The sequence below is a fragment of the Vipera berus genome (genome assembly GCF_964194415.1).
Source record: "Vipera berus genome assembly, chromosome: 5".
Taxonomy (NCBI): domain Eukaryota; kingdom Metazoa; phylum Chordata; class Lepidosauria; order Squamata; family Viperidae; genus Vipera; species Vipera berus.
In genome coordinates, this window is record NC_138207.1 from 71,067,036 (window position 1) to 71,094,887 (window position 27,852).

The 27,852-nt window shown below is 37.7% G+C and overlaps 1 protein-coding gene across 1 annotated transcript in view; it reads left to right on the forward strand.

Annotated features, from left to right (window-relative positions):
- Window positions 1–27,852, forward strand: part of ADGRA1 (adhesion G protein-coupled receptor A1) — a gene marked incomplete at both ends in the record, with an annotated part of 483,384 nt that overhangs the window by 397,314 nt on the left and 58,218 nt on the right. The window contains 2 exons of the mRNA XM_081329555.1: window positions 9,348–9,475; window positions 12,138–12,261. Of these exons, the coding sequence (XP_081185681.1) occupies window positions 9,348–9,475; window positions 12,138–12,261 (252 nt within the window). The remainder of the gene's footprint in view (window positions 1–9,347; window positions 9,476–12,137; window positions 12,262–27,852) is intronic.

Sequence of the window (27,852 nt, forward strand, 5' to 3'; positions counted from 1 at the left end):
AGCAAGAAGCAAAGTGCAGACCTGTTTTGTTTTTATTTTTTACCTTTTGTGTGAAGTGAGAACAAGGGATCTTCGTTTCTGTAGGTCTTTCAGCAGCTAAAGAGGGACCACTATCATAACATCCTGAGGAGCAGCTGCTAGAAACATCTAGTTAAAAGCATGTTGGGAGTAGTGTTTTAATCTTTTATAAAGATTATAAAGAGGGAAGAGGCTACTTGAATGTCTGGAGGCAAAAAAAATCCATAATATAGGAGTAGCAACACAGAAGACCCGTTGCCTGATCCATGTCCCATTACTAATGTGGAGATTCTAAGCAGGCTTTCCTAGGATTTTCGTACTGGATTTTAGCAGGGCAGCATCTAATATCAGCCAATGCTATACCCTTTAGGGCTTTGTGGGCTATCACCAGCACTTTGAATTGGTCTCGGACTCCTTCTGATGATGACTGCAGTGTTTTTAGTAGTAATGTTACTCTACTATGAAAGAATTATCCTGTCAACACTCTAGCTGCCACATTTCAGACCAGTTGCAACTCCTGCATCATCTCCAAAGGTTGCCCCTGTAGAGTGGGTTACAGTAATTTAAACAAATGTTGGTCAAAGCAGAAATTGCTGTCACCAAGCCAGCTTGATCTAGGAAGAGCCATAATTAATACACCAGTGAAGCTGGGCAACGGACCTCCCTTCTCATGGTTTCCAGCTGTTGCTTAAGCAGTAGTGATGAAGGTCCACAGGTTATGATTAGGGCCAATGATCTTGGATGTTTATTTATGAGAAACAGTCCAGCTGTCCTCAGGTCACAACCTGCATTTAAATATAATTTTTATTAAGAATTTTGATTACAGTAGTAAGAACTAAACAAAACCCTAAACAGAAAAGAAGAAGATAATGGTAAAAAGAATAAAAAGTGCAAGGAAAAAAGAAAAAGAAAGAATATAATAAAAATTATGTCTGTGTGTGTGTGTTCTCTAATCTTTGTCACAAGCATAAACAAATACAGTAACTCTTCACCCCCAATAAAATTACAAACAAATATTTCTTCATCCCATATCTCATCCCTTATCATAAATCCATAAAATAAAATAAGTTTTTGGAGGGATATAGGCCACATGATCGGGAAGGTTTTGATGTGTTTGATCGACGTGGTGGGACTAAGGTAACATACGATGGACAATCTTTGCTAGTATGGTGAATTTTTAGGTGTTTTGGAACTGTTGGTGAAACCATTAAAAGCCGTTTGCGCTGTTTGAAATTGTTCTGCCGGCAGCAAGATCTGACTGCTGGCACAGCGATGCATTCTATTGCAAATCAGGGCTATTTCTGATGGAGGCAGAGGAGGAGAGGTCCCGGGGTTTATGGAGCAAAGGAACTGGATGAAGCTGTCGGCAGGCCCAGAGGAAGGGAAAGAGGCTTTTGGAGGTGGTGGCAGTGCTCCAGGGGCGAAAAGGAGCCCCCATAAGGAAAAGGTGAAAGAGACAGGATCAGAAAAAGGAAAAGAGGCGAGGTTGTCATGCAGGAATACAAGCTAATTTGAGGGCTAATCCACATGGAGCTCCGTTTCCATCTGTCCTGTTCACCACCGTTCACTCCCTAGAGACTAAAATGGACGTTCTGAAACTTGAGCTGGCCACAGACAAGGAGTGTATATCGGAGGTGGTGGCTCTTTGAGAGCTGTATGTAACGAAATTTCATTTTTATGTAGGCCGATTGGTGTACATTCAAAGTGACAAAGTTATTGTTGTTGTTATCGTCATCATCATCAGTTTTCAGTCCTGGTAACAGACAAAAGTCCATAAAGGATTGTAGGATCTTTGAAAAAAATGTCTTATTTTAAAGTAGTTCATGACCTGAGGAAAGGTAATTGTAAAATGAATTTTAATTTCAGACTGATATCTCGACTTATACAGTTTATTTTTTTATGAAGTGAAAATAAAAAATTATTTAAAAAAACTTTGGACATAATTTAAAAAGTTGCTACGACCCCTTTGATTTCATGGCAGGGCCTTGGTTCTATTTTTAGTCATAGCTGTCTTGCACTCCCTAAATTCAGGACTGCAGGACCCACTTGGAATTTGCTGGGATAAGAGAACAATCTTGATTCTTACTTATGTGACAGACTTTGTGATAAACCAGTTTAAATGTGGGTTCTTTAATTTATTTGAGATTTCAGTTGTTTTTTTGCAGGAAAAGTAAAGGACAATTTAATTAGCATATTGCTAATCAGATTTTTGAATAATTTGAGTTATTGTGAGAATATTCTGGGTTGCTTAAAATAGCAGTATGTTGGTCCAGATGCATTAGCAAAATATAAACCAAAGTAATTAGAATTTATTGGAACATATTTTACATGATTCTATGTCTATGTATTTTTATAAACCATTTAAGATTAATATAAAAATATTAGTTATTCTTGATGTGGATAACACAATAATAAAGTAATGGCTAAGGGTCTTAAAGATTGTTCTTGTGATGTTAAAGTGAGATTAATTTAAACAGTTACTTTTTTCATTTATCACATTCCCTAGAGAACATTTTAAAAGCTCTAGTCTTTAAAACAGCTAACCATTGTTTTAAAATATGAAATGTGAACTGGAGAAAGAGACTTATTCAAATTATAAGGCTTTACATATTCCCTGGTTTGGACAATATCCATAAAGTTCATTAATATTATGTTAAAAGTGGAAAGTACTTTTGCATTATGTACTTGGCTTGATATGAAGAATTACAGATTTATCAAGTGCAGGAAAGGGGCAACAAGAAATAAACAAAATGTTCAGTGGAAAGGTGTGGAAAAGGTAGAGGAATCCCAGATTTATTCTCTTGATAATGATGATGTTGTGATGACGACGATGATGATTTTATCCCATCTTTTTTTTATATTTAAGCCAAAGAGGCAAACATACCTAATACTCCTGCCTTATATTATAGATGTTTCATTTCTTGAGGGCTCTGGAAAGTTTGTTCAATATTATTTCATGTGATTAAGATTTAATTATTTGTGTAAGTAGTAGGCTGAACGATTGCTTGTATGCTATAGAATATGTTCTTGGTTCCCCCCCACCCCCGGTATTTGTTTTGACATTTTTGATGGGCCTTCCTTCCTTCCTCCCTCCCTCCTCCTTCAACAAACTTTAAGAATGGTTTAGAACACTTTTGAAGAACAGAGTAGTAGAAACACTTGTGATTGGATTGCCCTAAAAATGGCCTACTGATAGCCCTACTTTTAAGAAGCTTACATTAAATATTAATATGTAGGAGCAAAATTAAAAAAATCCCAGTGTATTGTTATTTCAGATGTACTAATTTGCAACATCAAATTGTAACTCCCAAGCTGGCTGTCACAGGGCAGTCATTTAACCTAATTCCTACAATATGCTATTCCTGTGTAAACCCTTAAAAAATCACAATGTGATAAATAAAGTGATTAGACATATAGATATAGATATCTCCACATGCTTACACAGACAAACAATATACTATAAAGAAAAAAGCTAATCTGAAAACCTCACAAATTGAGAAAATGCAACTTGGTATAATATTTGCAAGCAATGGAAGGTAGAGTGTCTGGATGCATCAACAGGAGTATATAATTAATAGGGGCACATGAGAATCTAAATGACTTCTGGGATTTCACAAAGCAAAAAGCCTCCCATGCTAATGTCCATTATGCATCTATAAATTTAACAGCTTGACAAAAACAAAGCAAGCAGGAAGGGAGCGATGCTGTACAATCCCTGGCTGCAATGAAACCATATAGTTGGGTGGTTGCCTTCATTTTTTAGCATTAGCACAAAAGAATATCCTTAAGAATGGGGTAGAGGAGAGACCCACTAAAGCATTTTCTCCAAATGAAATTTCATTGTTTCTCCTTGATCACACAATGCCAGCTTGATCTGGTTTTCTCTGAAAATCTAACTGGTATTTCTCCTCAATGTCTGTGTTTTTGATTAAAAGTGATTTTTCCTCTTTAAACTAACAAGGTTATTCTATAACAGCAAGACATACACAGTCCATGCTGCTTCTCAACCCATTTGCAAGAACTTACGTTAGATATCCTCTTTTTGTGTATTGCCACAGGTGTGGGTAGAGCCAGAATTGTAACTTTGCTCTTTCAACCTGGTCACTGGTCAGGATCCACCACTGCCATTTCTTTTCCAGTGTGTTATTTCTCAATCAGGACTCTGCTTCTGCCCTCTGTCAAGTTTGTACCTTTTCACGACAAGCCTCTCCTTCTCCCTGCCCTACCATTCTCCCATTCCCATTTGTGGGTTAGGACGCTGAGCTTGTCGATCAGAAGGTCGGCAGTTTGGCAGGTCGAATCCTGAGTGCTGCGTAGCAGAGTGAGCGCCTGTTACTCGTCCCAGCTTCTGCCAACCTAGCAGTTCAAAAGCACGTAAAAAGGCAAGTAGAAAAATAGGGACCACTATGGTGGGAAGGTAACAGCGTTCCGTGCGTCTTTGGCGTCTAGTCATGCCGGCCACATGACCATGGAGACGTCCTCGGACAAGCGCTGGCTCTTCGGCTTTGAAACGGAGATGAGCACCAGCCCCTAGAGTCAGAAACGACTAGCACGCATGTGCGGGGGAACCTTTACCTTTACCTTTAAGGAAGAGATGGTTTCCTAGAGATGGCTCTATATATAGCTATTAGGAGCAAAGCTGAGGAATACTAAAGAGGAAAGAATTGCAAATATTCAAGGCCTACTTTCAGTGCCCAAAGTGTTCTTTAATGCAGTCCAATGAGCTTCATCTTCTATCTCTAGCTTCAAATTTTTGGCCAAAGTATTATGAACTCCTAAAAATAAATTGAGCAAAAGAGAAAAGAGACAACATGGTGATGTGGGTAAAGTGTTGGACTAGTAGAGAGATCCACTGAGTGACTAAAGCCATTAATTCTCTTGGCCCAAGCTTCCTCAAAGGACTATTGTTTGAAAAATAGGAGAAAGGAGCACTATAAGTGCCAATTAGGTTCCTGAATGAAAGACAAGATATAAATCTAATATATTATGTGTTAGACTGAAGGTCGAGGCAGATTTGCCCAAGGATAAAATGCTGGAAGACTAAAATGCAGTCAGGATTTGTTCATATTCTTTTCAGAGATGAGGAAACAGAAAAGGCAATAACTCAATAAACAGAGAGATAGAATCAAGATCACATGAAGTGTTAATACCACTTTATAATGCCTTGATAAAATCACACTTCGAATATTGCATCCAGTTTTGGTTGCCACAAATAAAAAAGATGTTATGATTCTAGAAAGAGTTCAGAGAAGAGCAACAAAGATGATGGTGTATCTGAGCACACTTGGCCAATAAAGTATTCTATTCTATTCTGTTGTGTTCTGTTCTGTTCTATTCTGGAACTGGAGGCTAAAACATATAAGGAACTGTTGCAGGAATTGGGTTTGTCTAGTTTAATGAAAAGAAGGACTAGGGATGACATGATAGCAATGTTCTGCTATCTCAGGGGCTGCCACAAAGAAGAGGGAGTCAAGCTATTCTCCAAAGCACCTAAAGGCAGAACATTGATTTGTGCTTTAGATTGTAATCCGCCCTGAGTCTTCGGAGAAGGGCGGGATATAAATGGGATTAAAAAAATAAAAAAGAAGCAACGGATGGAAACTAATCAAGGTGACAAGCAACCTGGAACTAAGGAGAAATTTCCTGACAGAACAATTAAATCAGTGGAATGACTTCTCAAATCAAATACAAATTTTGTTGAATTAATTCTTGTTGAGGATTTAATAGTTTTTTTGGGTGGGTATAAGTAAATCGTATGTTGGCCAGTGTGGGAATACTAGCTATTACTAAGCTTGGAGACAGAATTCTTATTCAAACTGTGCTGCCTCTAACATGTTAGTTTTAAGGGGACAGGGATGTGTGCATTGTCAAATTTTCACTGCAAATTGCGGAATCCACAGGTCTTGGCATTGTCTTCATAATGAGCAGGGAATCTAGAAAATGAGCATAATAAGTATAATGTGTGATAATGTAGAAAACAGGAGCTCATTTCATTCATTTTTTCCCATTATAGAATCTAATACTTTTGATTCATTAAAGTAACCCAATACATGGCATTATTTTATCAGAGAAAATATCTTTAAACCAACGGTTCCTAACTTGGGATTTAGATTTCAAAGGGTCTGTGAACTTAGATGGAAAAAATACATTGTTTTCAATAATCTATAGAGGTAACAAAATTACTTATGGTCTGTAGACTCTCGCCAGGTGACGTGGGACTGGTCATTTGCAATTCTAAGAAAGAAGCAAGGGCAAACCACTTCTGAAATCCTCAAAGTGCGCACATGCATACAAACACACAAACACACACTCAAAGTAGAATAAATGGTATACAAGATATAAATATTATTATGCCTCCAAGCAGGTATAATCATTAAATCAGTATACAGTATATTACATGTCTGTTATTTTAATATGTAAATAACTATTGGAGCATATTTATGATACAAGCTATATATGTATTTTATTTTGTGCATATAAATACATTTTTCTGCAAAGGGGTCTGTAGGTTTCAACAAACACTCAAAGGGGTGCAGAGCACAAAAACATTTAAGAACCTCTGCTTTAAATCTTTATTTAAAATAAGTGGCCTTTGCAGGAAGATGCTACTCCGATTTACACAAAGCTATAGTTCAGATTAGAAGACAAAATTCTGTCAGCATCAAAGTCCAGAGTCCTTTCTCTTCCTTTGGGTTGTATTTTTTGTATGTGAATTTTGAAGAATTTTTTCAGAATATTTTTTAAGGGTACCAGAGTTTGTACATGAGCCAAAGTTTCTGCATGCAACTCAGCAAATGTTTTGGTTTAAGAGGAGATTTCAAATAGTCTGGAGAAGTGTTTGACCAGAAAATGAAATTAGCTTCAGCAACTATTCCTCTTAGCAGTATGAGTATAACTATCATGCAGTGTTGTTGAAAGCTGCTCTCAATATAATCCAACCAGTAATAGGAATATGATTATCTGTTGAGTGGCATTGCAAGTTGTAAACCACTCAGAGTTTGGCTTACAATATTCAGTGTCATCTATACTGCAGAACAATCATAAGCCATTTTCTTCCAAACTGCAGTATGTAAATGAAGAAATATATTAGCTTTGGAAGTTACACTAATAGTCTACTTTATTGATTAGTCAATAGACCATATCAAAAGCACAGGCATCAACCACAGTAAAATACAATAAAATAAGATAAGGTAAGATACAGGGAAATGTGATAAAAAAGGCTATGGTAAAATAAAATAGACTACAATATAATAGATAAGATAGAATAAAGATAAAAGAGTAAGATAAAATAGTAGAAGGTGAAATAGAATGTAAAGATATATAATAAAATGAAAAGTTCAAAACCTGTGCGTTTTTAAGTGAATTCATCTTTGCATGCAATTCCAATCTGTGCTCTATAAAGCATGTTCTCTGTTGGACAGCCCTGACTGTAAGCTTAACAATTCTAGTGGCTAAATATATTTTTGTGCCGTGAATAAAATAGAATAATTTTTCGTTGGGGTCCCAGAATATGGTTCTGGCAAGTAGGGTCTGTAGGTAATCAGCCCTTGCTGAGGCATACAATTGACAATGTCTTCTATTTCTGAAATGTGACAGACACATGTTCCCTCAAAATATGGCACTTGATGGAATTATCCCTATGTGATCATAAAATCTAGCTGCTCCAATTTTGCTCTGGTAAGGGCTATCTTGGAAGTTATACTTGCAGGGCTATTATTAAAATGGCTCACTTTTTATAAAAATTGCATTAAAGCAAGAATGTTCCTTTTGCTGGCATCTTTGATGGTAGGTGGACTCTGATGCTCAGTCCCAGCTATGTATCTTGGATTCTTCTATGGACAGAGGTCATTGTTATCTCCAGGGACCTTTAGAAATCGCTTCTTGGTGTCAATTTAGAAAGAAATTATCCAGACAATGATATAATTTTCTTTGCTTTTTTCTTTATTGTGTGTGTCATACTTTAACCTCTTTTGTTAATTGGGGTGTGTCTGTGTGTGTGAAATAGAAAAGTAGCAGAAGGACAACTCAGTCAGGGTTGCTAATTTTTCTCCCTTTACTTTTTCTGTCACCCACAATCACATTAATAGATTAAAAGGTAAAAATGCCTCAGGTTGTGCTCAGCTCCTGAATGAATAAAGTTTTGTTGATAGCGATACACAAGTAGTTTGCACCTGCCTTTTGGGACTTTCTTTTAACTTTCCACTCTAGCATAAAACCAAAGTATTCTGTAGCAGTTTTCCATCCAAGCATAACTAGATCTGATCTTGTTTGGTTTCTGAGAAGGTCAGCCAGGCACCACAACCTGCTTTTTGGTTTAACTTGCTCATGAATGTTAGTAAGGAATGTAAATTTAGTAAGAAAGAGCAATGGTCTTTTTTAAAAAAACAACACCATTTACTATACATTCTATGACTGGAACTATCAGCCAGTCCTGTAGATAATAAATAAATCTTTCGCCTATTTGGTTCCAATACATAAGAAATCTCAACTATATGAGTCCTAGGTTACTTTCTCTCTTCAAGCTCCCCCATTAAGTTGAATTGGTTTCCAGCCAACCTGCCACATATGAAAAATTTTATTTAGTTGGCTACTCAAATCTACCAGTTTTTTTTTCTTCCAGGAAGGAAGTTTTATATTTTTAAAGCTAAAACTAAAGAGAGATCTTTGAAATGTCCATTTCTCTACAAAGAATTAGTAGTTATATTAGCTGTACCATGTAAAAATAGAATAGTGAAGCTAGTAGCCCATGGAAAGTAGCACAAAGTAACATTTACTTAGTTATTATGGCGTACATTTCATGTCTAATTGCAATTATAGTAAATGGTTACTTTGTAAATGTTGACAGCTTTTTGCTGAGTTATTTTGATATTTTTTATCATTTAGACCAGGGGTCCCCAACCTCTGTGCCGTGGCCCACCCAATAGGCCATGATCTGTCTACAGCTGGGCTACAGAAACAGCAGGCAAGCATGTGCATGTGCAAACACATCCCCACTAGCGCAAGGACAAGCAAGCATGGGCATAACATTTAGGAGGCGACATTTAGGATTCCTCTTTAACTGCATAACCCCTAACACAAGACCAGAAATGTGTAGATCAGGGGTGTCCAACTTCGGCAACTTTAAGAACTTTGAACTTCAACTCCCTGAATTCCCCAGCCTGACATGCTTTCTGAGGAATTCTGGGACTTGAAATCCAAAAGTCTTAAAGTTAACAAGGAGGGAAATCCCTAGTGTAGATGCAGATAGTTGATAGTGAAAAGCTAGTGTTGCTCGATGTAGGAGGCAAATATTGTACTGATTAATTTCTTTCATTTTCCTTCTTTGACAGGATCAGAAGACGGTGTGGCCCCTATCCCAATACCCAGGGGAGTTCCTGCACCCTGTGGTTTATGCATGTACTGCGGTCATGTTATTGTGCCTCTTTGCTTCAATTATCACCTATATTGTGCATCACGGGTAAGAAGAAAGATGCAGATTATTAACATTTAAGTGGATTTTTTCTTTTGCAACGTAAAAAGTGTATTACACTATTATACTTCTCTCCCCTTGCTCAGTCCAATTATTGGAAGAGATTTGATAAACAGGGTTTCATATTTATATGCAGTTTTCCCATTCATCACTTTCATAAACAAGTCTCTTAATCGAGTGCAGAAGAGGTATGTGTATGGGAAAGACTGAGGAGATCAAGGCACTTCAAATGCCATTTAGTTTGTTTTCATGTGGATGTTCTTTCTCTCTCTCTCTCTCTCTCTCTCTCTCTCTCTCTCTCTCTCTCTCTCTCTCTCTCTCTCTCTCTCTCACACACACACACACACACACACACACACACACACACACAGGTTGGAGCTGATTCCACCTTCCACTATTGCAAATGTTCTGACTATTCATAGAAATGTTTTGCTGTTGCAAATGGAGGCTGAATTCCCTTGTTATGTTTGTCGTACATATAATTACTGTATATCTGAAGTTTCTTCTCCAGTTTGACAGGGCTCAGTGATTGGTTTATATAAATTAATATTTCTATTCTGCTTATCTGCCTCTTCTGTCAAAGAAAGTAAAGATGGGAAAGATTTCCATAGGTTTTTCTTGGGGGTACTTGAGTATGAGCTACTTTCACAGTATCTGGATTTCTTTTATTCTAAACATTTTAAAAAGTAGCAACAATCATTTCTTTTACTCTTCTTTCTCTCCAAAATACTATGACTAGAACATTTTTTCCCAAAAGCAAGTGAGGCCAGGAGTGGCTGTGATAGAAAAAGAGAATTAAAGAGTTAATTTTTCTTGTTTCTTTCCTCTGCTTGCAACATCTCTTCTATCCAATCATTCACGTACGTTTAGGTTTACAATTCTCAATAAGACAGGCCTCATTTGCTACTAGCCATGATTGGTTGGATTCATGCATTGTCCTAGGACAAAGCATGGTTCAGAAGTTGGAATAGCTGAACAGGTCAAATGATGGCTAAGCACAATGTATGAATCTGATCTGCTACAGAAATATTTTTCTTTTAGTGCAAATAGGGATAGCGTTATAAAGAATTCTCATTTGTGATTTTCTATATACATTTTCTCAGATACGCAGACTCTCCATCACAAAGAAGAAAGCCTTAATTTTATTAGTTGCACATGAATATAATTTCATGTGATCAAGTACGGTAATTGGCATTGTGACTGATCTATGAAAATCTGAATGAGAAGAAACTTGATGCTTGATGTACTGTATCTGATTTTATCTGCACTTTATCGGTTGCACACTCTTCTCATGCATGAAAGCCCATGTATAGCATGCATTTTCTCTGGCTATAAATACGTTCGTTATGAATTTCCTCCAATGGCTTTTGGCTTGAGTAACGTTCAATTCATACATTACCCTGGTGGTCTGTGAGCAATACCAACAACAACTCTCTTTTCATTTCTCTTAGTATGCCAACGTGATCTGCAAAATATTCTTCTTTCATCTACTGTTTAATCCAGACAACACCAAAATCATCCCTCCCCAACCTGGCACATGCCACGTCTGTTAGATTGTAATTCACATAATCTCCAGAAAGTGCTCTGGTTGGAGATTAGGAGATTGTAGTTCAATATCCCTGGAAGACACAGGTTGGGGAAGGCTGCTAATAAAGATTCATCCAGTTGGAACTCTTGAGAATAGCTTCAGGTTCAGAGCTGTTTAAGCAGCCCCCTGCCTGGAGATCCTTGAAGGCAGACAGCCGTGTTACTCTGGGAGCCACAATTCAGGAGAAGCCTGATAGCACTTCATCAAACTAGCAATTTATATTTATGCCTTTTAATAAAGTGTGTTAGTCTGAAATATGCTTTCAGACACCACCTGATTTTTGGAGGAAGGGTGGATCGAAAATGTACTACAGAAATAAATACTTGTACAGACTTTCGTCTTAATTAAGCTTCGTGTAGAGATTACTTTTCTTTCATGTAAAAATTACTAGAGAATAGAATGGTTATTCTCTAGACCAGGGGTAGGCAACCTCGGCTCTTTTATGACTCATGGACTTCAACTCCCAGAATTCCTGAGTCAGCTGACTCAGGAATTCTGGGAGTTGAAGTCCATAAGTCATAAAAGAGCCGAGGTTGCCTACCCCTGGTCTAGACAGTGTATTTTTCCAAGAGCTCATTTGCATAACAGCCTCTTAAAAGTTGCTTCAAGCTCCGGTTTGTTTACTCATTGAAAAGACTAATGGTATGCTAAAATAACAAAGACAAAGAACATGAATGCACCAATCAGCTAGTTCTTGAAGTCCCTCATTAAACAGATGATTTACCCTAGTTTGCATTTGAATCATGATCAGACAGGTAAGTTGCACAGTTTTAACGAATGTCCAGAGGTCAGTGTAGGCAAGAGTCAGAGTAGTAAATACAGTAATTGTAACAACTGTAATAACACAAATTGGGATCCTGCAATTCTAGAGTACTTTCTTGAGAGAAGCTAGTTGTATTTAAGCAGAATTACTATTCTGATTCAGCCCTTTCTGAAACAAGTCGAGCACTAAGGATCCTGATTTTGAGTCCCTGGCTATATGTTCATTGTTCACAATTCTGCGATGTTATTTGTAAATAAATATGTGACTTCGGATTTTTTGTTGTTGTTGTTGTTGTCTAGCACAATTCGAATCAGCAGGAAAGGTTGGCACATGCTTCTCAACTTCTGTTTCCATACTGCTCTCACTTTTGCCGTTTTTGCTGGTGGAATAAATCGTGTAAAATATCCAGTTATATGTCAAGCGGTGAGTGTACACATTACTGTACCATTACCAATATATTATAATGAAACAAAAGCTGTGAACTGCACATGTTGGTGATCTTAATATTCTTCCTTTGGATGGATGAATCTTATTTTCAAAATTTAAAAAACTAAATAGACTGTAGTCAGGAGCTTCTTGTAGGCATGGAAAATTTTAACAGCTCACTCTGAACCATTTTTATTTGCATATAAATCATATTGTTTCACTGGGACTTCATGTAAAGTTAGTATCTCAAGTCTACTTACTAATTTTCTGTCTATTGGTACATTATTTTATATAAGTTATTCTCTCTTTCCAGTGATATTCCTGATATTCAAAGCCTTTATTTTTTAAAAAAAAAAAAATATTTTTTTAATTCCATTTATATCCCGCCCTTCTCCGAAGACTCAGGGCGGCTTACAAGCTTAGCAGTAGCCTTCATTCTATGTATATGCCTGCTTATTAGGGCTTTCACACACACCCCAAGCGGCATTATTACAAAGTCAGCTTAATTGCCCCCAACAATCTGGGTCCTCATTTTACCTACCTCGGAAGGATGGAAGGCTGAGTCAACCTTGAGCCTGGTGGGATGCGAACCTGCACTAATTGCAGGCAGCTGGTGTTACTTAAGGAGGCATTAGCCCACTGCTCCACCAAGGCTCCATTGTGTATGTTATTAGTATAACATGTATGTAGATATATGTTATTAGTATAACATGTATGCAGATAAGAAAATGCTTAGCTTTCATTTAATGCAAGGCATGGTTTTGGCTATCTTGTTTTTAAAAATAAACTCTTGAATTAAATGAAGGAGCAGAATGAAAGCTTTGCTCTTGGTTTTCATGGGAATTTGTCAAGATTGTCACTTCCTTTTTCCCTTAGTAAGCCCAAATGAGGATATAATTGAGTTAGGGTTGAAAACAGTTTTGTTTGTCCAAATACTATTGTACTTCTGGGGGGGGGGGGGACTTGCAATGCTGTAGCTAAAACTTGGCTCACCTAAAGCAACCAAATCACTTTGAAGATACAACATAATTGTACTGGGATGCAGACAATAAAACAGTGTGCCCCTTGCCTTCCAGCAAAACATTTGCAACTTGATGGGCAGCCCTGAGACAAAGAACAAAGCACAGTGTAAATTACAGAATAATATTAGAGTGTTTTAGGTAAACCTTATTATTTACCCCTTCCTATTAGGTTAGTACAGCAGCTATGCTATCTTGAGATATGGTCAATGAATACATACATACACACACACATACATAGATGAACATGTATTTATAGGAATATATAAATAATTTTGGCCTGACTGATTCCTCCCTCATTGCCACTTAAGATCAATTCAGCTTGCTGGGAATGTTTTTTTACAAGGGCATTTTAAGCATTTCTCAGGTATTGAGTGGGAGTGGAGGGACATCTCATGTAGCTCACATACCTGTAGTAAGTTTTACTACCATATAGAAAAGAAAAGAGCAGTTGAAATGATTAAAGGGTTATATGACCTTCTTATTTAGAAAGTTTAATGTATCACAACTATTTTTATCATTTGATTCAGGACATCTTGATTTAATTAGAATTCACAAAATTATGCAAAGTATAAAAAATTGATGGAGATTTTTTGTCACAGTAGAATACTGAATATTGCAATATTGAATTTATTATAGCGTGAGTTTCACCAGCTAATGCTTCCTCCATGAATTCATATTTAATGTTTAAACCATCTACAGGTCATGTTGATCCTGGAATCTAAACATCAGTGGTAAAATGCCCACTAAACGTCAGTTTGTTGTAAAACAAAATTGAGAAAAACCTTTTGTTTATGTCAGATTTTAGGCTTCGTAATAGAATCAGGCTACAGAATGTGGAATGCATCAAACCAGAATGGATGGATCTTTTTGTTAATCCAATAGGTCTTTTTTCATGTATTTATGTTGAAAACTCTGGGATCAACAAGAACAGAAAAACTAATAATTTTGTGGATCTCATTAACTCATCTAATTTATGACAGTTATAACTTGGTATAATTTCACTACTAAACAACAAGAGTGTTTTTCTTCTTTTATTAATTGAAACAATAAGGCTGGGAAACGGCTGGGCCAGATGTTTAAAGGCTATAGAGAAATTACAACTGAAAGCTAGGAGATACTATGCTCTTTAGAATTTTTCAAGTTCAGAAAGAAGGAAAGTAAAAATACCACAGCAGGGGGAAAATGGATACAAAGGGCTTTTCTTTGTCTTTATATTATTAGTAACTAGAGCTGAGTTTGTTCATTATGGCTAAGTGCAGAGAAATTTGGGGTGAAAAGAAGAAAGCTAATAAGTGTTATTCATGTCCATATGGGTGAGCAATGGATTACTTCTGAGAAATCTGCAGCTCCAAAGACTTACATTATCCTCTAGGTTTCCTGCTGAAAGTAAAGTAAAAAATAAACAGAAATGTTAGAATATGGGTTTAACATAATTTTAAGAAAACATCAGAATCCAGAGAAACACCCCTCTATTCTTCCTCTATTGCAGCCTTAGATCTGGTAGCCCCCAATCACACAAAAAAAAACCACCTGAAAGTTAATAGCACAAATTCCGTTCAATAGAATTTGATAGATAATAAGATAATTGTATTTTTTCCTTTATATAAAGTCTTTATATCTTTACTTAAAAAAATTGTAAATTAATGTTTTTTCCAGATCTGCCTTTCCTATTTTTAGCCTGTTCCTTGCTTTTTCAGCATCTCAGATATTGCTAAAAAATCACAAAGACAGTAAACAGTGACTCTTACATAATTATCACTAACTCTTTCAGCACCTGGGTTATAGTTTGTGTAGCCTTGGAGTCTTGAAATCAGTTAAAATTGCTACTTATTTTCTTCTCATTTATCCAGGCTGCAAATTTATTTTTATATCATTTATTCTATTTTTCCCAACTGAAGCATGGTTTATCTTAAAGACTAAGGAACATTGGAATTGAATAGTACTTATTTCTCCCAATTTACTTGCTTTAATCACAGCCTCCCCTTATTTCTTTTGCTTTCATTCATTCATATCTCCAATGCAGATATCATGTCTTTCCAATCTCTTGTCTTTTTATATCATCGCTATAGTTCTCCAAATTCTGGTGAGAATGGGTTATAAGTAAGCAAGACAGACTCTGAATCAGGATAGGTAGTCCTCGACTTATGACCACAGCTGAGCCCAAAATTTAAGTTGCTAAGTGAGAAATTTGTTAAGTGAGTTTTGCTCCATTTTATGACTTTTCCTGTCATGTTTGTTAACTAAATCGCTGCAGTTGTTAAATTAGTAACACAGTTGTTAAGTGAATCTCATTGACTTTGCTTGTCAGAAAGTTGCAAAAGATGACCACCTGACCCCAAGACACTGCAGCCGTCATAAATGTGAGTCAGTTGTCCAGCATCCGAATGTCACATTCTCCAGTGCTGTTGTAACTTCGGATGGTTACTAAATGAACTGCTGTAAGTTGTAGACTACCTGTAGTAATACAGATACTCAGGAATATCAAAGTAAAATCTCTGATCGTGCAATTTAGTTAAATCATCCCTAGGACATATGATCTTTCACACAATTTACTCTCACAAATAGAAGAAGCACATTGCCCACAGAAAATTTGAAACACGCTTCCTAGGGCAACGTGTGAACTACTTTTCTTTACAGTGAATTGATAGTGGTAGTTCTCTGTTGTCAAGATGTAAGATTGACAAAGAGAATTGTGATATAAAATAGTCAGTTTGTCCTCCTCTGTGAGTGTATATAGTTCCATGGAACCTGCTTTTTCTTTTTTTTTCTTTCTGTTTTTGTTGGTCTAAAATAATATTTATTTATTTATTTATTAAATTTTTATACCACCCTTCTCCCGAAGGACTCAGGGCGGTGTACAGGGCAATAAATATTAAAAAACAAAATACAAAAGTTAAAAAACAATTAAATAATTTATGCCCGATATATACAATAGTTAAAACCATATTAAAAACCCAACCCCAAACCCATCAGACCAGGCCTGCTGCTCTTTATGATATTTAAGCTGCTCTGTCATAAGCTAAGCCACTTATCTGACAGAAGACTTTTTGTACTAAGCTGCAACTGTAGCTTATCAGGCAATTGTGAGTGAATGACAAAAGATTGTCCTCACTGAGTTTAGCATGGCATCCATGTAATGAACAAAGTCCAAAGAACAATCTTGTACCCATTTTTTTCCTTTACAAGGAAAATGCCTGAGTCAGAAGTACTATTTACAGATATTTCTAAACTACAATTCAGAGCCAGTTTAATGTCGTGCACGTAGCACCAGGCTAAAAAGCGAGAGACCTTGAGTTCTAGTCCTGCTTTAAGCACAAAGCCAGTTGGTGACCTTGGGCCCATCATTCTCTCTTAGCCCTAGGAAGCAGGCAGTGGCAAACCACATTTGAAAACCATGCCAAGAAAACTAAGGACAACTCCAGGCAATTGCCAGAAGTCAACACTGACGCAAAGACACGCACACACCAACTGCCAATGGCATCTTTTTTGATGTTGCTCACTGTTTAAATGAAAAGGAAGAACTAGAAAAATGATTCCATATGATCAGTGCAGTACATATTAGTTTGCAACTTCCCAGCTTATTAAGATAAAGTATGAATGATTGAGCGACATAGGCATGGGTGGAAAATATTCTACCTATCATTAGACAGGATGCAGGCAGTGACCAAAAGTTGCCCACTATATACAACACTGAACTTGAAGAGCTTGCTCAAGATAAAATCCCATTTATCCAGCAGTGACAATTTATGGTTTTTAAAATGGATTAAATAAAACTCCCCAAAAGTAAAGAGATAGACAAGTGAAGTATGTTTAATGCTCTTGCAAATGCCGATTTGCAGAACATAATATAGCTCTTGCACAGCAATTGTGCTACTTCATTTTTTTTTCATGGTAGAAAAGCCCATAGAATGAGAGAGAAACATTGACTAAAGGAAAGAAGCGCAACTTAAGATTCCTCAAGGGAGCATTACATGCCAACGAGTTATTTAGGTTTCTATGAGTTTTTATTTGGGTAATCAATAACAAACCTAGTCATTACCATGGCAACTACCACATCACATAGTCCTTAAACTCTCTCTGAATGTAGTGAACAGACTTTGAAGGCATACCCAGGACATTAATGCACATGGAACAGTCTCCACCCATTAAAATCAATGGGAATGTGAATTGTGCTCACTTAATCACATTTTCAGTTAGAAGTGTGATGGGTTCAGAACCTTTAGTCATCTAAATACCCCAGTCCTGGTCATACAGATCCATCTGCCACAATACATTAAAAGGAAATGACATTTTTGACTAATATGTGGTATTTGTACAAAAGCACGGCTCACCGAGTTTTCCTTCCAAACTCATCCATCATTCATATTATAAAAGGAGCCATGCATTTTTCACTCACCATACAAATCTTTCGTTACTGGAGTCTCCTTCGGTTAAAGTGCCACAATCCTTTGTGATATTTAATTTATGCATAAGAAGCATGTCAGTATTCATTTTATGTTCTGTTGTATTGAACACTACTATCAGTGGCCACTTTTAAGAGATTCCTGGGATGACATCTAAATTTTGTTGAACCACATATGGTTGAGGAACTGTACGTTATCCATGCTCACGGAGTTGTAAGGAACTGCAAAATGATGTCACTAAGAAGGCCATTTCTCAAATTCCTCACCAGGCACAAGTCAAATATCGGACTGAGCCATCTTCACTCTCTTTTCAGCAAGGTCCCTAGGTTTATACACTTAACTTTCCATGTACATAAACACAATTTACCATATTACTATGCCTATCATGCAAGGACCTTCCACATAGAACCACCATTGCGTCAATTACAACTTGTGGCTCAGCATGTGAAGGTTGATGACCGGCAACAGTGCATGTGGAAATGATGGGACACAGTGACAGCTTTGGACTTCTCTTTTGTGATTTTTCATACTTTTGGTGGTGGGGGGAACAAAGGACTTGAATAGGAATGGTAGCTTCCTGTTAAGAAGATCTCCAATTCAGGACGTATGTGGAAGGTAGTTGTTCAGGTCAACTGGTTTTAAGATATGACAGCTCACAATTAATATTGTGAATTGTGCCCAGAAAAGGACTGTCAGCTAACATTACTTGTAATCTAAGAATCACAGGCTATTGAAATTGGCTGCTTACAAAAATCTGAATGCAGCATTCTGAGCCAGCTAAAGCAATTTTCAAAGGCAGGTCACATTAGTGAAAGAAGTATTTTTTAACAATTCGCCCTACTTCTGCAGTCTTGTACCCTGTTCCAAAAGTCCCACAAACCCTCTAGGCAGATTTTAAGAGAGAACAAAAAACTACAAAAGAATGGAAATCATCCCATTGGTGTAGCAAGTCCTTTATTGCAGCAATTTCTTAAAAGTAAAAGCAAGCAGAGTTAAACGATTTATATATTTCTAAGCTGGGCATGACTGAAACAGCTCTTCTACATCTGACATTCTGTTAGCTAGTCTCCTGTTCTGCTGAATCATTAGCTTCGGGGTAGTTATAATATAAAATCATCAACTTTTTCCAATTGTTTGCAGATAGAGATTATTATCCAGGCTGTTTTTAAAGTCATATAAGCTTAGTTTTCATAATTAGAACTTGAGGCATGCTGCTATTTATTTTATTATTTTTCAAGTTGCAGAGACTACCATAGTCTTACAACTCTTGGTGATTTATCAAAATAAAATGCCCATACTACAGTAATATGTTACAAGTGTAATGATCATAAAATAACATAGTGACAATTTAGAATTGGAACATTAGAACAGGAATAATTAACAGTTCTTAAGTGCTATACTAACTAATTAAAAAAGCCCCCAGAAGAATTCCATTTTAACCAACTGGAAAGTTGGTTCAATTAGAGCAAGCTGAATTTCCCATGGAAGCCTATTCTGAACTCTGGGTTAAACCTGAGGTTAGTAATCAATGGAACAACTACAGGATGTAGCAATTCCTTTGCCCCTCTAGCAACTCAAAATCTCCTCTGAATGATCATCTAACCCAGGGGTGTCAAACTGCTGGCCTGCCGCGCCCACCCCATTGCGGGCAATACAAAAAGAGTTACGATACGTCACGACACATCACATGACATGGCGAGTTTGACACCCGTGATCTAACCCTTTGAAGCAGATAGTATGTGGAAAGAGTGAGTAGATACTTTGTATGATGATAACCATAGCATTTTAAATTTCTCTAATAATGATTTAGATTAGACATGGGATACATGTGATGTCACAATATAGATTACACCAGGGAAAGTAATACATTAATGAGAAACTGGTTTTTCAGCAGTAGCCACTTTTCAAGACTTTCCAGTTTCTAGCTACTCAAATAAATAGGCACTGATAGGATAAAAATGCTCTGGAATCAAATTGTTTTTCAAATCATCAATAATATTGAATTTGCTGTTTAAAATCTTATTTTAAGTTCTGTATTTGTTGTTGTAAGAGTTATTGGTAAAGAATATGGTTTTCTTTAAGACTTCATTGCTTTATTGTTCCTTTGACTTCATGAAAGCTTGTACCAAAGTATCGCACAATATTTTGTTCAGGAAATAGATAAATGTAGGTTGGACAGGATAATTTAGTGAATACATGGCTGTCTTGAAATTGTACTCAAAGGATGCTCATAAATAGTTCCTTATATATCTAGAGTGAGATGCATAATCGCCTTAAACTGGGAGATGGGCAGCAAATAAATTTTGTGGAATGCTCCAAGGTTCAGTCTCTTTCCTGTATTCTTCAACATTGTTATTAATGACTGGGATAAAGGGGTAGGGGCAATACTCACCTGATTTGCAGATGAAATAAAAGGTGCTGCAATAACTAATAATCCAAAAGACAAAAATATTATTCAAAACAATTTTGATAGGTCAGAGAACTAAGCTGAAAGTATCAGGATGGAACTTAAGAGAGATAAATGCAAGTTATTCCCTTAGGAGACAGAAGTCAATAGCATAAAAGTAGAAAAGACATCCTGGCTTGGATGTCATATAGCCTTCCCATTTGTTCACTGAACCACAGGATTCAGCACACCTTGTGTTGATCTCTCTGAACTTCATGACTGTGTCTGAAGCATTCTTGGGTCTATTTGACATCTCATTCAACATTATCATTTAGTATTCAGAATGGGGATCAAGTACCCAGCTCTCTTTTAGAAGGCCTCCATTCCTACAGCAGCTTGCTCTCTTGGCTTTTATGTTCCACAGACTTGCCTTAATAGCAGAGGACTAAGAATACCAGTTAGGTTATGATATTACCATTTCACTAGTTATAATTGTAATGTTTTCTGTCTTGTTGAATCCAGCAAGAGACCTCTAGGCCGTGCCATTGACTTCTCTCTCGTTGAAAATCTTTGTGGAATAAAGGAGAGGAGATGTCACTTCTTAATCCATTGTTCACCAGCCAATTCTCTTAGAGTGGAGCATCTTAGTTGAGCTTCTACCATCAGTAACATTCTGAAATAGACAAGGTGGGGGGAAAAGAGTCTAGGACACGTTGTGTTCTTCAGAGGCTTTCTTTCTCCATATCATCCATTACTAAGCATGTTTGGAATACCATTATTTTCTGTGGGAGAGGATACATTCATTCCTATTTTATCTGCCAAAAGGACAAGAAAGAATATAGATTTTTTTCAAACAGAATAGTTTCAATTGTTTTGTTCCTCTTTATGGTTTTACCAAGCAGAAAATGTATGGTTTATTATATAGCTGAGTCAGCAGCCAAAGTTATATTTCATTGCTCTGTATTGCCATATCTGGCTCTTCTTGACTGGACTGACACTGAAGGTTAAGGCTTAGAATTGAGACGCTTCCCTTCAATGAAGGCAGATTGCTGATAAGACTTACAATACACATAACATTGCTGGAGCAACCATATTTTTTGACAATACCCTCTTGCTGCATTTTATGGTCCTATTTATATCTGGACAAAAGGCTTCCAGGCTTTCAAAATTATAAAAGCATACCATTCTCACCAGATGTTAGTATTGCTGTCACACTCAACACAATGCAACCAAAGGTTCAAAGCCTCAAATCAGGGTTGCTTGGAACAACCTGTAAACCTAATAAATAAATGTTCTCAGTGTCAAGTTCCGGCTGAGAAACCCAACGAGGCAAAACACCAGAGACATTGCGATCTCTAATATAAACTTCATTAGGCATTAGCAAACCGGTACGATAGAAGGAAAGCTAGCTCTGAGAATATGGCGGGAAGCAGATAATTAAAAGAGTAAAACTTTCCCTCCCTTCCCTGACAGTTCAGGTCACATTGTCCAATTAATTTTTCAGCAATTGTTAGAAGAAACTTCAGTTTGCCAAAACATCTCTTCAGCTCTCAACACTGATAGGAGCACCTATGGATCCCTAACTTTCCCATTTCCCCCCCCCCCCCGTAAATGTAGACAAGCTAAAGCACTACGGCGGTCCTGAAGCTACAATTTTGTAGCTTGAAACTCAGCTTATCACTCACAGGTGACTTCACTGATTTTTTTTTATCTGCTGTGGTGGTCTTAGGGATGGAAGGAATTTGGCAAGAACCAGGACATGTGAGGGTGATAACCTTAGAAGATTCAAAAAAAGGCACTGAACTGGTATAAGAACTGACAGAGGTGAATCCACAATTCATGATAAATAAGAATTTCTTTCTAAAACACATGAATTAATAGTTTCACTTTATTCTGCATTAATCAAAGCATTCTGATCCATTGTGGGTACCTTAAGAACAACTCATATAAAATAGAAACGTTTCAGACCATGGGCAATAAGGGTGATCCAAAAGCTAGAAACTGTATTCAGTCCATAGAAAATGAAGGAATTGAAAATGTTTAGGTTAAGAAAGAATTCTCAAGGCGTATATGACAGCAGCCTTCAAGCACTTTAAAGTTTGCCCTTTAGAGGAAGGTCAGAACCCCTGGCATGTCACTTCACAGCGTGAGGAGCAAGATAAATCAGAATATGGTATAATAGTTAAAATATTCAACTGGCTTCAGGGTGACCCATGTTTTAGTCCACTGTCAGCTAGGGAAGTTCACTGGGTGACTTGGAGATATTAATCAAATAACAACAAGTGGAGACTGGAGGGAGTCAGATACATTAGAAGATATTTCTAAATAGTAAGAATGGTTGGATGGCAAAATGAGTTACAAGAGAGGCTCTTCCTCTTTAGATGAAACACCCAGGTAGCCATTTGTCAGGGATTTGTTTTAGATTTCTGCACTGAGAGGGGATTCAATTTGATAGTGTCTGAAGTGCTTCCTCCAACTCTGTGATTCTCCTCTATTATGATGGGATTCCCTAGTTTCCTCAGGAAGGGAGAGTTGTATAAAAAGAACAATAACTACTGTTATTCCTTGAAGCATGTGCCTGCTGCTGGAATTTTATATTTTCAGTCATAATAGTCATTTCTTTATACATCATATTTTTCATAAATAGATTATGCTCAAGCAGTTTACCCAGTAGACAGTTTAAATATAATAAATGAGTATATGACATGTCAGCAATATAGAGTTCAAGTAACAATACCAACAGCAGGATTATAATCAGAAAGTGGGTTCTTTAATTGTTAGAGATTAATAAGGCAGGTTTACGACATGGCAGTAAGACATAATATGGTTAGTTGGTTGGTTGGTTCTCTATTAACGCCATATATCAACCCAACTTTGGGGTTAATGATACTGTATTATGTGAAAATGGATCGTTGTGACTTGTTCAGACATGAACTCAGCCTACGATTCCTTGCCTCATCAAAACAGTAAGAGGCAGAAAGATAATAAACACAAGACACTTCATGTAATAGAAGGCAACTGGCTCCTTTACCAGCATCCTAAATTTTTGTGATGGTAACTTTTGTCCTTGATACCAGAACCAGGAAAGATGCAATAGGAAAGTCTTTTTGTAGACCCAAAGATGAGGAAAGAAAGGAAGAAATAGTGAAGTCCTGTGGCATCTATTGATGTGTTTATGCCACACTTAAATGGGTATGGATACGGTTAGTACCAGTATGTCATGAAATGGTGAAACCCAATCAGATGGCCATATCATCCAAGCACACAAAAATAAGTGATTTGCCTGCCTTATTCAAACATCCAAGAAAAGGGTTGGGGCATAGAATGGCTGAAAATGCAAGGCTCAGTATTATAAAATGAACTGTTAAAGGCCTTTTGCCCCTAAATATCTGACAACTTTTTTTTAAAAAAAAGTGTCCCCATATACTTCATTTAACAGTAGTGCATTCAGTGGCAACTTCCAGGCTTAATTTGTACAATGGACCCTGCATAGGCTTTCTTTGCTGTCACTTGAAAAGTTAATGGTGTCTAGGATGGAATCCAGAATATCTAATATCTAATTGCCTAATAGTGAGCGTAATCAACCAATGGAACAGCTTCCTTCAGAGGTTGTGGGTGCTCCATCACTGGAGGCTTTCAAAAACAGACTGGAGAATCATTTATCTGAAATGGTATAGGGCACAGGTCTGCAACCCGCGGCTCCGGAGCCGCATGCGGCTCTTTCAGCCATCTCCTGCGGCTCCCACTCCTCTGCCATGTGCAGTCCCAAAAAAAAAGTGGGACTAAAAAAGTTCAACCAATCAATTCAAATATGCAGGGTAGGTGCATATCTTGCCTTGGCTCCACTCTTCAGTCAAACCCTGTTCTGCGCATGCGCGCATGTATGCGCATGTGCACACATTTTTTTGCGGCTCCCAGTTTTTCCTTTTGTGAGGGAACCGGTTCCGAGTGGCTCTTTCACTGTTTCAGGTTGCTGACCCCTGGTATAGGGTCTCCTGCTTAAGCAGGGACTTGGACTAGAAGACCTCTGAGGTTCCTTCCCACTCTATTATTCTATGTTCCATAAGACATCAATTTTAAAATCTCTATATTTGTTTGTGGGTATAACACCCAAAATGGTGTGTTCCTGCGATACCTGATAGATCTCCAACAAACTTCCCACCAATCACAAAGGTAACCTTTGCTGAAAGAATAATTTAATCTATTTAACTTTAATATATGGTCATTTTATATAAACAAATAATAACTGCCAAAAAGCTGCTTAAGAATCTGAATTCTGCACTGGGGAATGCAGAGAGAGCAATGGTTACTTTTCCTGAGACCTGCAAATAGTTTGTTAATGCCTTTCCAAGGGCATCCTCTACATGTGGAGTTTGATCAGCTCTGTCTCTGTATGAATCTACAATGTTGTTTCAGTTCAGAAAATAAGTTTATTTATTTCCATTTTAGCTGTGGATTAAAAGGAAAGACAGGAAATCTATGTTTCCATTCGAATTACTGGAGCTTTATGGAGCTCAAGGAATGTCATCTTTCTACTATTTGGAACTGCTGGCTCATTCTTTCTAGCCCTAAGATGCTAAGCAATTTCAGCTTTAAACTGTAATGTCGCTACTATTCGATTATATCAAATTGAGGAATGGCACGTTGATATAATTGATTTTATTTATTTATTTATTTATTTGTTCTTATATACCGCCCTTCTCCCGAGGGACTCGGGGCGGTGTACAGAGTAAGGTAGGTATACAGATTGAACAATAGTGAAAAACAATAGTAAAAACAACTGAGACCCCAAGAGCTATCAGGCCAGGCCGGACTGCTGGAACAGGTAAGTTTTTAAATCACGCCGGAAGGTGCGGAGGTCGGGGGCCATCCGGATTTCGGTAGGCAAGCAGTTCCAGAGGGCTGGCGCACCCACTGAGAATGCCCTCCCCCTGGGGGCCACCAGCCGACATTCCTTGAGCGGTGGCACCCTGAGGAGGCCCTCTCTGTGGGAGCGCACAGGACGGAGGGGTGTTGACGTTGGCAGAAGGTGCTCCCGTAGGTAGTCCGGACCCATGCCATGTAGGGCTTTGTATGTCATTGTTAGCACCTTGAATTTCACTCGGAAGGCAACCGGAAGCCAGTGCAGCTCACGGAGGAGAGGTGTGATATGGGAGTATCGGGAGGCCCCCAAAAGTGTCCGTGCAGCTGCACTTTGCACCAGTTGAAGCTTCCGAGTGGCTCTCAAGGGCAGCCCCATGTAGAGAGCGTTACAGTAGTCTAGGCGAGAGGTCACAAGTGCATGGGTGACTGTACGTAAGGCATCCAGGTCCAGATAAGGTCGTAGTTGGCGCACTAGTCGAACCCGGGAGAAGGCCCCCTTGGTCACAGCTCCTATGTGATCTTCCAGGGATAGCTGCGAGTCTAGGAGGACACCCAGGTTGCGGGCCCTATCAACAGGGGGTAATAACTCATCCCCGATGTTAAGGGATGGAATGATCTGAGTATCCTGGCTTGCCGGTACGTACAGCCATTCAGTCTTGTCCGGGTTGAGTTGAAGCCTGTTCCTCCCCATCCATTTCCGGACCGCTTTCATGCAGCGGGACATCACGTCGAGGGCATCACTGATGCTGTTTGGAGTTGAGATGAAAAGCTGGGTGTCATCATAATACTTTGGTAGCTTTGCACTAACACTGATTCTGAATGTTCATGCAAAACGACATGGACTGCTGGTAGAAACTGATTGATTTCTTGAGGGTGGAGTGATGTGGATAATGGTGGATTAATTTGAAAAAGTTTCTGAGGATGAAAATTAAAATAGTGACAATGTGGGAGGAACTTCAGGGCATATATTTTTTCAAGGCATTTTTCTATAAGCCTTTTCTTTTCACTGGAGACAAAGTGGAGATATGATTTATCTGAACACAGATACACAGACTAAAAGACACAGAGAAATTGCTTGTTGAAGTTTTATGGCAGTTGAGGTGATTTTCTTACTGCTAACAGAATACAGGAGGAATATATTTCTGTAGAGTTTCTTAAACTATATAAGATAATTGGACATTTACCAAATTTTATCTGCTATATAGTACAGAATTCTTTCTCTTTCAGATTAATACACTATTCGGTTTCAACTGGGCCTTTACATTAAAGATTTTCTGAGTTCATTTTCAATGAAATGTTTGTCCAGTGATGGGTTAAATTATAATGTGGCATTGGATTTGTATTGGGTTTATTTTTTAATGGCACTTTATTGAAGAGGTAATAGGAAAACCAGCTTCAGATGTCTCCTTTAATATTTGCAAATTTGTAATATTTGGGAAAATAGTTGATTTTGAGCCAATATTCCTATAGTAGCATATTTATAATTGTAGACTTCCAAACCTGATTCTTTTACAAAGTAAGCTGTATCTTCATGTATTTTATAGTAAATAATGAAGACTGTTTCAAGAATCTTTGGCTACATTTTTTGATGTACTTTTATTTATATGGGAGTTAGAAGAAAGGGTCAGTTGGGTCCTATGATCAGTAATTTGTCGCTATGTGAATCTAATAAAGATTTAAGCAATATCATTCCAGTCTTTCAATTACCCTGAACTGAATGTTAATAATGGTACAAAAAAGATTGCCTTTTTGTTGACCCAAAACATTTAATTTTGCATTACATGTTCCATAATTAGGAAAACAGCAAGTCCAAATCCAATCAGATTTTGAGGGGCCTTCAAAAACTCAGAAGTGATGAAGCCAGCTTCACTTCAGAAGGGAGGATACCCCATAATGTGGGTGCCAATATACTTGCTAAACTGCAAATTTCCATTAAATAAGGAACAGTAACAAAAATATTTCATCAGTGTAATTCACATAAAGTAATAACATGGTAACCCTTCTCCAGATAGGACAGTAAGTGATAAACAGAGCTTATTATACTCTTCAAGATATCAACTTAATACCTCTCATATATAAAAACATGATTATATTGCCTAATTCCTTTCTAATTAAGTGCAAAGCATCTAAGTTGGCAGGGCACCACTGCATCTTTCTACAGCAGGAGGACAAGGAACAAATGGAATATTTATATGGAATAAAATGTGTCCATAGTGTTGGAGTTAAACTGAGAGCAAGAGATTCTCAGGATAGAGTTATCAATTATGTCAACTAATAACAGTAATCCAACTTAAGGTCCAAGATACGTAGGGCAAAAGGCCTCCCCAAAACATGAGAAATATGGGGGAAAGAAACACCAAGATTAACCCTCATGTCTTCGTGTCTAAATAGCAGCTCCCTAATATGCATTAAAGCTGTGATGTTTTGTACATCAAGTTCAATGGAACTTGAGCCTAAAAGAGTGATGTTGTGTAGTGGGTCCGACGCAAGGAAGAGACGCCAGCTGGAGTACGTGTTCAGCTCTTTATTGGAAGGGGGGGTAGCGTACTGGGGAGTGAGGGTTACCTGGCTTCCTTAAATACCTGGCCAAGTAAGCGAACAGCCAATGGGGTTGGCCCTAGGTTTCCCGCCGAAAACTGGGTTTCCCACCAAAACCGTTCAGGCCAACGCCCCCTGGTGGCTGTTGCTATGCAGGTGCCTGCATACATAACAAGTGAAGTGTGGAAAAAAAAGTCTTACTAGGGAATTTTGACCTGTTCACAGCAAAGTCCACTTTGGTTCGGCTGTGCAATGAATGAGGAAGTGTGTTTTAGGGGTGCTGATGATTGTTACTACAGTGTTTTCTCCATTGTTTTTGAAACATACCCATTGTTGAAGGATGATTATTTTTCCGTACAAGACATCTGTGGGAGTA